The sequence below is a fragment of the Scyliorhinus torazame genome, chromosome 2, assembly GCF_047496885.1.
Source record: "Scyliorhinus torazame isolate Kashiwa2021f chromosome 2, sScyTor2.1, whole genome shotgun sequence".
In the NCBI taxonomy this organism is placed as follows: Eukaryota; Metazoa; Chordata; class Chondrichthyes; order Carcharhiniformes; family Scyliorhinidae; genus Scyliorhinus; species Scyliorhinus torazame.
Genome location: NC_092708.1, coordinates 171,364,165 through 171,376,195, shown reverse-complemented (window position 1 = coordinate 171,376,195; position 12,031 = coordinate 171,364,165). Strand labels below are relative to the sequence as shown.

At 46.1% G+C, this 12,031-nt stretch overlaps 1 protein-coding gene across 1 annotated transcript in view; it reads left to right on the top strand.

Annotated features, from left to right (window-relative positions):
• Positions 1–12,031, top strand: part of idh1 (isocitrate dehydrogenase (NADP(+)) 1) — a 46,795-nt gene that overhangs the window by 21,549 nt on the left and 13,215 nt on the right. Inside the window, exon 4 of the mRNA XM_072479985.1 lies at positions 3,739–3,844. Coding sequence (XP_072336086.1) covers positions 3,739–3,844 — 106 coding nt within the window. The remainder of the gene's footprint in view (positions 1–3,738; positions 3,845–12,031) is intronic.

The following is a 12,031-nucleotide window of genomic DNA, read 5'->3' as shown; positions in this document are numbered from 1 at the left end:
CAGGGTTGCAGAGCGCTGAAATTTTACTGAATTGCAACGAATTGTCATTGAGGAACATGTGAAATATACCTGTATTAGCATGTGTTGAGCGTTATTTTTTCCTATCTCTGGCAACCTTGCCTATGATTCCTGAGATTCCTTAGCATCCTCTGCCTGCTCATCATCTTCCTCCATTTCTTCATTGGAGGAAGCATCACACTGCACAGTATTCCAATTATTCAAAGCCTCTCCCCCTCAACAGTACCAGGTTGTTCAGAGTAGACCACATCACCATAATATTCAAGACCATTGCTAGGCAATAATGTTGATCGCCTCTGAATCACATCGTCATAGGTCTCTGGCCTGCTCAGTGGTCGAATGATTTGTCCAGTGAAGGTGTTGCATCTTTCCTCTGTAGAGTAATAGAATTCCTCACAGGTGTTACTGGCCATATTTTCAGTGTGTATCACTTACCACCTAGTATCCATTCCTTGAAGGTACATCATGGGCCTGAGAAGTATGCAGATACCTTGGTATGTTGTTGTTAGTTCTGCTCCCTGGGAATTTTGAAAATACCTGCAGAAAGCACATCTGGTTGTCAAAGGCCAGGGGCTGGATTCTCCGTTGTGCCGGCGTGGGGCTGCCCACAATGGAAAACCCCATTGGTCGGCTGGTGGGACGGAGAATCCTGCTGCCGGTGGGGGCATGCCACATCAGTTGTTTGTTGAATGTGTGGAAGCCCTTCCTGATGATGAAGACTGCAGGCTGGTCAGTGGGTGGTGCGTAGATGGCAATATACCTCCAGTTCATTATATGTTGCAAAGGGAGGGTTTGCGGAAGGAATGGAATACAGCAATTGCCTCAAACCCAATAGCCCCCAAAGCAGGACTAGCCAGATCGATATTGAATTGCATGTATTGGCTGGCCCTCCTGAACAAGCCATTGAGGACCTTCCTGATGGAGTGATTAGCCACAAACTGAGTGGATCTCTGGAATGATCCTGAGTCATATAAAAATCAACATCACAGTGACCTTCAGTGCCACTCACATTGGGTGGTCATCATTTTCCATTGTACTCCGTTTGTTGTCCATTGTTTCACACACTCTATGATGGTCTCCTTGGATTTGCAGGGGCTTTATTGAGACTACGCTCAGGCTTTCGAAGGTAGCTGAGCTTCAATTGATAGACCCTCTATGGTGGCTAATCTCTTCTTGTGCATTCCCTCCGCAACACTTCACCCCCCCACACCACACCACCGAAGGCTAATGTCTCTGCACATTGGGTTGCTGATGCCTTATTGCCTGGGGCTTTAGCTCTGTCCTTTTCTGGTGCTTCTCTTCCCTGGAGATCCCAAAATCTGTGTGAAAGAGGCCCATGTCAGCTGGATGCTCTTCGTCTCCAGGCCCTCTTTCCTCCTGCTTTGCCCACACATATGCCACATCTGAGATAGCACTCTGACTGTATGCCCTACAGTTCTGGCAACTTTTTCGCTTGTTCCAGTTGTGATGACAATGCCTTGGGTTCAGAGTTGATGAGTTGGAGTCTGAGCTTCAGACGCTGTGACATATCAGACAAGGGGAGAATTACCTGGGCGCTATATTTCAGGAGACAGTCACACCCCTTAGATTAACTTGAATTCGGTGGGCAGCACAGTGGTTACTACTGCCTCATGGCGCCAAGGTCCCAGGTTCGATCCTAGCTCTGGGTCACTGTCCGTGTGGAGTTCGCACATTCTCCCTGTATTTGCGTGGGTTTCGCCCCCACAATCCAAAGATGTGCAGGGTAGGTTGATTGACCACAATAAATTGCCCCTTAATTGAAAAAAGTAAATTGGGCACTCTAAATTTATTTTTTTAAAACTGAATTTGGCCAGTGGTCAGGAGGTTGTGACTATGAGTGAGGCAGGTAGAGGGATCCAGGAGGTAGGGTTTCAGGAGCCTTTGCCCTTATCCAACAGGTTTGAGATTCTTGCTCACTGTTTGGACAAGAGCGTGGATGAGCAATGAGCAAACTGACCACAGCACCATGGTACTGGGAGCCATTCAAGTGTGGAGAGAAAAGAGAAATGTAGTCTTAATCAGGGACAGTATAGATAGGGGCATAGACCCTGTTCTAGATTGAGAGTCCCGAAGGTTCTGTTGCCTACCTGGTGCTTGGGGTCGCGGTATCTCATCTGGGCTGCAGAAGAACTTGGAAGTGGCCCACGTGGGTACCAACAATATAGGTAGAACAAGGATAGAGTTTCGGCTGAAGGAATATGAGCACCTAGAGGCTAAATTAAAAAGCAGAACAAAAACAGTAATAATTTATTACCTCAGCCACGAGCTACTTGGTACAGGGTAAACAAGATTAAAGAGGTAAAGGCGTAGCTCAAAGATTGGTGTGGGAGAAATAGTTTTGAATTCATGGGACATTGGCACGAGTACCAGGGAAGGAGGGAGCTGTTCGGATGGGATGGTCTTCACCTGAACCATGCTGGGATCAGAGTCCTGCTGTACCAGAAAACTAGGGCTTTAAATAGTAGCGGATGAAGGGAGGGGTGGGTTTCAGTTGCATGGCAATTTAGAAAATCGAAGGTAGGAGTTCAGAATGATGAGGCTGAGTGTTACCAGAAAATAAAACGGAGGGGCAGAACGTGTTAACGTCGTATTGCACCACAGAAGAGTAGGGAAATAGAACAAAAGGCTTTGTATCTGAATGTATGAAACATTCAGAATAAAATCAATGAGTTAACAGCATAAATCGAGACAAAGGGTGGTGATTACTGAATCCTGGTTGGTGATGCCAATGCCTTGGGTTCAGAGTTGATGAGCTGGAGTCTGAGCGTCAGAAACTGCGACACATCAGGGAGGGGGAGAATGACTTGCACAATGGGTTTCAGGACCCAGTCACACGTCTTAGATTAACTTTTATCACTATTGGAGCTAGATTTGATAGAAAAAACAGAAATGTAGAATGTTTCATAAATGGGGAGAGATTGGGAAATGTTGATGTCCAAAGAAACAGGTTTTCTTGTTCATAAGTCACTGAAAGCTAACATGGAATTGCAACACGCAGTTAGAGAGAAGTAGTATGTTAGCCTTTATTGCAAGGATATTTGAGCACAGGTGTAAGGAAGTCTTGCTGCAGTTATATAGGGCCTTGGTGAGACCATATCTGGAATAGTGTGTGCAATTGTGGTCTCCTTATTTAAGAAAGGATATACTTTGCCACAGAGGGAGTTCAACAAGGTTCACCAGACTAGTCCCAGTGATGGTGGGATTGTCCTTTGCAGAAAGATTGAGGGGACTGGGCCTATATTCTCTAGAGTTTAGAAAAATGAGGAAAATATACAATATTCTCACAGGGTTCAACCGGGTAGATGCAGGAAGAATGTTTCCCTGGCTAGGTGTCTAGAACCAGGGGTGGCAGTCTGAGTAAGAGGGAGGTTGCAGTCATGCGGTGATAAATCTTTCGAATTTTCTACCTTGGAGGGCTGTGGAGGCTCAGTCGTTGAGTATGTTCAAAGCAAGGGTTGTTAGTTTTCTGGATATCAATAACATTACGGGATTCTGGGATAGTGCAGGAGGATGGCGTTGAGGTAGAAGATCAGCCATGATCCAGTAAAATGGCACAGCAGGCTTGAGGGGCTGAATGACCTACTCTTGCTCCTATGTTCCGATAGTTAAACATCCTACTGAGTGTGGTTTGCAGAACTTAAAGCGTAAACAATTATGTTTTGATTCCAATTTGCGCCTAAATATTTATTTTGTCCACAGTATAGAGCTACGGACTTTGTTGTACCTGGTCCTGGTACAGTTGAAATTAGATACATACCTGAAAATGCTGGGGAGCCTGTCACGTATGTTGTTCATCATTTTACAGGTAAGGTTTGCATGATGAGAAGAAGATGTGTGCTTTATGAAATCTGTACTTTTACCTGTTCTGCAATATGCATGTTAAATGATTCTTTAAGTTGAGTAGATTGTGCCGGATTTCAAATTTGCAGTTACTGTTAATGCTTAACTGGTAGATAAGATTGACACACATTCAATAACACTTCATATTTGCATCAAGCATCTTACACTGCCAACATCACGGCCTGTGTAGTTTTTATGTTTTGAAAGAAACAAAAAACATAATCCATTCCCCAATGTGTACATATGGGGATAACCTGGTTAGGATAGATGTAGAAGGCAAGAGAATAATGCATACAATTGAGAAGAGCTCATGAAAATAAAATAGGTTAATTGTTAAGTCACTGATATCCTGGAGGGAGGGAAAGAATATTCAACACTGTTGCGTGATTAGAAATTGAGTTCATCTTTACACTCGTAAACTGGAAAGGAGTGGGATGAAAGAGGATCTAGAAATTGAAGGGTTCTTTTAACAATAGGTGTAAGATCCAAAAACGATAATGGGTGGCATGGTGGCATAGTGGTTAGCACTGCCTCACAGCACCAAGGATCTGGGGTTCAATTCGGCTTTGGGTGACTGTGGAGTTTGCATGTTCTCACTGTGTCTGCATGGGTTTTCTTTGGGTGTTCTGGTTTCCTCACACAATCCAAAGTTGTGCAGGTTAGGTGAATTGACCATGCTAATATTGTCCAAAAGTTATGAATAGGAGCGGGGGATTGGGTCTAGGTAGGGTCCTCTTTGGAGCAAGGGCCGGTGCAGGCTCACTGGGCGAATGGCCTCCTGCATTGTAGGGATTCTATGAATTATGGCAAAGACAAAATATTACTTTTATTTTTTTTGGAATATTTTTTATTGGCTTTGTATGTATTTGTAACAACAAGGAATGGGACACAAAGAAAAAAGGAAAATAAACGGGTATGAACACCTAGGAAACATACACAGACGAGGCATATTAACATTAATCGATTGTTACAGTCGTACTTGTTGCCCCTTGGTATTCAAACATATCGGTGGGAGAGGGTCTGTTTGGACCTCCAAGGCATACTCCGTTATTGTTTGTCGTGGCCGTCCCTTTGGATTTATTTTTCCTCTGTATATTTGGTTTCTCTGCAACTACTTCCCTTGCTCTCTGGATGGTGCCTCCCCCTCACCTTTTCCTAACCCCCCCCCCCTTTTTATTTCCCTTTGTCTAGTTTGTTTCCCCCTCCCTGCTCTCCAACACCCTTCCCTTATTGGTTGCTGGTCATGAACACGTCCTCGAACAGGTTGGTAAATTGCTTCCATGTATTGTGGAATCCTTCTTCCAATATGTTAATGATGAATTTTATCTTCTCCAATATGAGGAATTCTGCTAAGTCGAACAGCCAGTCTGCGGCCTTGGGTGATACTGCTGATAGAGCAGGAGTCTCTGGAAAACGATCAGGGAGGCGAAGGCTAGGGCGTCTGCCCCTCCTCCCATAAAGAGCACTGGCTGTTTCGATACCCTGAAGACTGCCACCAATGGGCATAGCTCCACCCTCACCCACACAACCTTGGACATGGCCTTGAAAAAGGCGATCCAGTACCCGACAAGTGTAGGACAGGACCAGAACATTTGGATGTGGTTGGTCGGGCCTCCCTGGCATCGTTCAAGTTTGTCTTCCACTTCTGGGAAGAGCCCGCTCATGCGTGTTCTAGTCAAGTGTACCCTGTGCCCTACCTTTTGCGCATGAGGAGGTGGAGTTCGCCCTCTGTAGTGCTTTGATCCAGAGTCCTCCCCCCTATCTCCATGCCCAGCTCCTCCCACTTTTCCAGTGTCTTGAAAAGTAGGGCCCTTGCCTCTTCTAGCAGTCGTCTGTACCTATCAGAGCAGTTACCCTCCCCTAGTTCATCTGATATTAGAAGTAAGTCCAGTAGGGTGTATCCGGGTAGCTGGGGGAATTTTGTGATCTCCTTGCAGAGAAAGTTCCTTAGTTGCATGTACCGGAGCTTGTTCCCTTTCCGGAGCTGGAACTTGTCTGTTACTTCCCCCAGGGTCGCTACTCTTTAGTCCATATAAAGGTCACCTGTCTGTATCCCTTCGTCCTGTCTCCACTTTTTAAAGGAAGCATCTATTGTTGCAGGGGGGAATTTATGTTTTTGCACAGGACATTGCACCCAGGTTGAAATGGTGCCTGCGCTGATTCCTCCTTAGCGTGGCCACCAGCACTGGGCGTCTCGAGTACGTAGCTGGGGGGAATGAGAGTGGGGCCACAGTGCTCGGAGGGATGTCCCCATACAGGAGGTCTTCTCCATTCGCGCATTTTGCCTCTGGCTCTCTGATCCAGCCTTTCTGAGTTAGCCGTCCAGTGATTAAATGGCAGGTCTGGGAGGGCCAGGCCCCCATTTTCCTCTATATTTGTAGGGCACTCTTACCGATCTAGGGTTTATCCTCTCTTTCCCCACTCCCCGCCCCACCAAAAGATTAGTTTGTCTTATTTTTCTGACTGACTTGGGGATGAAGATTGGGAGGGATCTGAGCAGGAAGAGAAATCTTGGCAGCACATTAATTTTGTTTGTCTGCACTCTTCCCACCAGGGAGAGCGAAGTGAGTCCCGGTTCTGCAGGTCTCTCTTTACCTCTTCCACCAAACTTGGGTTTTGATTTGGGCCAACTTAAACGGCTGCTTCCCCAGCTTTGCTTCTCCCCACTGCGGATTCACGGGGATGATTTCGCTCTTGCTCAAGTTTGTAACCTGAAAAAGCTCTGAACTCACTGAGGAGGTTATTATTATTATTATTCCTCCCATGCTGGCAAGAGGCTTGAGATGTAGAGGAGCAGGTCATCCGCATAGAGTGACACTCTGTGCTCCATCTCACCTCTGAATTACTCTCTGTCCCTTCGCTGATCTGAGAGCGATAGCCAATGACTCGAATGCCAGGGCAAATAACAGGGATAAAGGGCATTGCTGCCTCATGCCTCTGTGCAGCCATATGTATTCGGAGCTGGTGGTGTTTGTCTGTATGCTCGCTATGGAAGCGCAGTACAGTAGCTTCACCCATGAGATTAACCCTGGCCCAAACCAAAACCATTCCAGTACCTCCATTCGCCTTCTCTGCGTCCAGGAAGATGATCACTTAATGTGCCTTCTTCCCGGGTGTATAGTTCCTAATAGAAGGTCGCAGAGGCCTCGTTGATCTTACCTAGCTCTGTGACCACCTTACTACTGCTGTCCTTCACCTGTGCTATCTCCCTCGTCCTGCCTGCTTTCTCAGCTGGTGAGCCAGTAGGCAGTTGACCTTGTCTCCATGCTCATTAGAGATCACCCATGTCTGGCGGAGTTGGTGCACTTGCTTTCTCGGTGGAGAGCAGGTCAAGTTCCATTTGTATTTTTCCTCTTCGCCAGCAGTACCACCATCGGGGCCATGGAGTACCACCGATCCACTTCCAATATGGGGCTGATCAGCCATTGCCTAGCTGCCCTCTCTTTCCTGTCCCGATGTGCCCTAATTGCTATTATTTCTCCCCTCATCACCGCCTTGAGTGTCTCTCAGAATGTGGAGGGTGAGACCTCCCCATTTTGGTTGCAGGTTACATACCCACCGATGGTTTTGCAGAATGCCTTGTTGGCGAGGATGGCTGTATCCATTAAACTAACTAATGGTGGGGGGGGGGGTTTCAGTTGTATGGAAAATTAGAAAATCAAAGTTAAAGGAGAAGATAAGAGTGCAGGTTAATGATGAAGACTTTAAATGAGTTAGTGACGCCGAGGTCTCAGGGGAGGTTAGTAAAGTTTCCAGATCACGTAATAGAACAAAGAGTAGAAAGCAGCAGGAATCAGATGTGCGGGTTAAGTGGATTGGCCATGCTAAATTGCCCTTAGTGTCCAAAAAGGTTAAGTGGGGTTACGGGGATAGGGTGGAGGCGTGGGCTTGAGTCGGTGCCCTTTCCAAGGGCTGGTTCAGACTCGATGGGCCGAATGCCCTCCTTCTGCACAGTAAATTCTATGATTCAGGCACAGCAATGAAGGGGCAACTATGAGGAGGGGTCGGTCAACGCCGGACTGAGGGTGATGTATCTAAATGCGCGCAGTATACAAAATGAGCATGTTGCGCACCTTGAAGTTGGCAGGTATAATGTGGGCATCACAGAGATATGGATGGCTGCAAGGGGATCAGGGTTGGTTCTAAATATCTCAGGATATGTGTCCTATTAAAAGGACAGACAGATGGACAGAGGGGGCGGGTTGCATTGTTCATAAGAAATGAATTTAAATTGATAGCAAGAAGCGATTATAGGGTTGAAAGACGTAGAGTTGAGGAATTGCAAAAGAAAAAAGGCCCTGATGGGAGTTATGTACGGCCCTCACTAGCAGTAGTCTGGATATGGGGCAGAAAATAAATCAGGAGATAGAAAAGACATATGAGAAAGGCAATATTACAGTAATCATGGGGGAATTCAATATGCAGGTGGACTGGGAAAATCAGGTTGGTAGTGGATCCCAAGAGAAGGAATTTGTGTAATGTCTACAAGATTGTTTTCTTGGAGCAGCTTGTCGTAGAGCCCACTAGGGAACAGAAATTCTGGATTTGGTGATGTGAAATGAGGCAGACTTGATTAGGGAACTTAAGGCGAGGGAACCCTTGGGGGACAGTGACCACAATATGAATTCACCTTGCAGTTTGAGAGGGTGAAACTGGAATCAGACGTGATGGTTTTACAATTGAATATAGGTAACTACAAAGATATGAGGAAAGGAGCTGGCCAGAGTTGATTGGAAGGGGAGCCTAGCAGGGAAGACAGTTGAACAGCATTGGCAGGAGTTTTGGGGTTATTCGGGAGGCACAACAGAAATTCAGCCCGAGGAGGAGGAAACTGGTCAAAGGGAGGACAAGGCAGCTGTGGCTGACCAGGGAAGTCAAGGACAGCATAAAAACAAAATAAAAAGCATACAATGTGATGAAGATTGGTGGGAAGACAGAGGATTGGGAAGCCTTTCAAAGCAAGCAGAGGACAACTAAAAAAGCAATAAGGGTGGAAAAGATGAAATATGCTAAGAGATTGCGGGTAAACAATACAAAAGCATTAGTGATCAGCTTCCCTGGTGTTGTAGTGGTTAGGATTTGGTGTTCTTAATGCCTCGGCCCGGGTTCGATTCCCGGCCAAGGAATTAAATCTACGGGCGGCACGGTAGCACAGTGGTTAGCACTGTTGCGTCACAGCTCCAGGGTCCCAGGTTCGATTCCCGGATTGGGTCACTGTCTGTGCGGAGTCTGCATGTTCTTCCCGTGTCTGCGTGGGTTTCCTCCAAGCGCTCCGGTTTCCTCCCACAGTCCAAAATATGCAGGTTAGGTGAATTGGCCGTGCTAAATTGCCCTTAGTGTCTAAAAAGGTTAGGTGGGATTACCAGGTTACGGGGATAGGGTGGATGTGTGGACTTAAGTAGGGTGCTCTTTCCAAGGACCGGTGCAGACTCGATGGGCCGAATGGCCTCCTGCACTGTAAATTCTATGATTCTATGAATGTAAGCTGGCTAGTAATATAAAAGAAGATTGCAAGAATTTTATTTCGATACATAAAAGGTAAGAGAGTGGCAAGAATAGATATTGGACCATTGGAAAATAAGGCTGGAGTAGTAGTAATAGAGAACAATGAAATGGCAGAGAAACTGAATAGGTACTTTGCATCAGTCTTCACAATGGAAGACACCAGTGGGATACCAGAACTTGAAGAGAGTCCGGGGTAGAGGTGAGTGTTGTAGCCATCACTAAGGAGAAGGTGCTGGAGAAACTGAAAGGATTGAAGGTGGATAAATCACCCAGACTGGAGGCAGGGAGGGTCCCAGAGGATTGGAAAGTATATAATGTAACACCCCTGTTTCAGAAGGGAGGGAGGGAGGCAGAAAACAGGAAATTATAGGCCAGTTAGCCTGACTTCGGTTGTTGGTAAGATTTTAGAGTATTATTGAGGATGAGATTGGGGAGTGTGTAGAAGTGCATGGTAAAATAAGACTGGATCTGCACGGATTCGTCAAGGGGAGGTCATGCCTGACAAATCAGTTAAAATTCTTTGAGGAGGTAACTAGGAAGTTAGACAAAGGAGAACCAGTGAACGCGATTTTTTGGGATTTCAAGATGCCGTACAGGCGGCTGCTAAATAAGATAAGAGCCCATGGTGTTAGGGGCAAGGTACTGGCATGGCTAGAGGATTGGCTGACTGGCAGAAAGCAGAGAGTGGGGATAAAGGGGTCCTTTTCAGGATGGCAGCCGGTGACGAATGGTATTCCGCAGGGGTCAGTGTTGGGACGACAGCTATTCATGATATACATTCATGATCTGGAAGAAGGAACTGAGGGCATTGTTGCTATATTTTGCAAATGATGCAAATATATGTAGAGGGACAGGTAGTGTTGAGTAAGCAGGGAAGTTGCAGAAGCTGGACATGCTAGGAGAGTGGACAAACAAGTGGCAGATGGAATACAATGTGGAAACATTTGAGGTAATGCACTTTGGTAAGAAGAATAGAGGCATAAAATATTTTCTGAATGGGAACAGGCTTCAGAAATCTGAAGCACAAAGGGACTTGGGAATCCTAGTTCAGGAGTTTCTTAAGGTTAATGTGCAGGTTCAGTCGGCAGTGAGGAAGGCAAATATAATGTTAGCATTCATGTCGAGAGGGCTAGAATACAAGAGCAGGGGTGTACTGTTGAGGCTGTAAAAGGCTCTGGTCAGACCCAATTTTGAATATTGTGAGCATTTTTCACCCTGTATCTAAGGAAGGATGTGTTGGCCTTGGAGAGTGTCCAGAGGAGGTTCACAAGAATGATCTCTAGAATGAAGGACTTGTCATATGAGGTGCAGTTAGAACATTAGTACAGGCCCATCGGCCCACAATGTTGTGCTGACCATTTATCCTAATCTAAGTTCAACCTAACTTTCACCCCTTCAATTTACTGCTGTCCATGTGCCTGTCCAAGATTTGCTTAAATGTCCCTAATGACTCTGACTCCACCACCTCTGCTGGCAGTGCATTCCATGCACCCACCACTCTGTAAAGAACATACCTCTGACATCTCCTCTATATCTTCCTCCAATCACCTTTAAAATTGTGTCCCCTCGTGACAGCCATTTCCGCCCTGGGGAAAAGTCTCTGGCTATCCACTCTATCGATGCCTCCCATCACCTTATACACCTCTATCAAGTCACCTCTCTTCCTTCTTCGCTCCAGTGAGAATAGCCCTAGCTCCCTCAACCTTTCTTCATAAGATATGCCCTCCATCCAGGCAGCATTCTCTGCACCGTCTCCAAAGCCTCCACATCCTTCCTATAATGAGGCAAACAGAACTGGACGCAATATTCCAAGTGTAGTCTAACCAGGGTTTTATAAAGCTGCAGCAAAACCTCGCGGCTCTCAAAACTCAGTCCCCCTGTTAATGAAAGCCAGCACACCATACGCCTTCTTAACACCCTATCAACCTGGGTGGCAACTTTGAGGGATCTATGTACGTGGACCCCAAGATCCCTCTGTTCTTCCACACTTCCAGGAATCCTGCCTTTAACTGTGTGTTCAGCATTCAAATTCGACCTTCCAAAATGAATCGCTTAACATTTATCTCGGTTGAACTCATCTGCCACTTCTCAGCCCAGCTCTGCAGCCTGTCAATGTCTTGTAACCTGCAACAGCCCTCGACACTATCTACAACTCCACCAACCTTTGTGTCATTGGCAAACTTACTAACCCATCCTTCCACTTCCTCATCCAAGTCATTTATAAAAACCACAAAGAGCAGAGGTCTCAGAACAGATCCCCGCGGGACACCACTGGTCACCGACCTCCAGGTGGACTACCTTCCAACCACTACCACTCGCTGTCTCTTCTTTTGGCCAGCCAATTCCTTATTCAGACTGCCAAATTTCCCTGTATCACATGCTCCCTAACTTTCTGAATGAGCCTACCATGGGGAACCTTATCAGATGCCTTACTGAAATCCATATACACCATGTCCACTGCCTGATCTTCATCAATGTGTCTCGTCATATCCTCAAAGAATTCAATGAGGATTGTGAGGCACGACCTGCCCCTCACAAAGCCATGCTGACTATCTTTAATCAAACTATGCATTTCTAAATAATCATAAATCCTATCTCTCAGAATCCTTTCCAACATTTTGCTCACCACAGACGTAAGACTGACTTG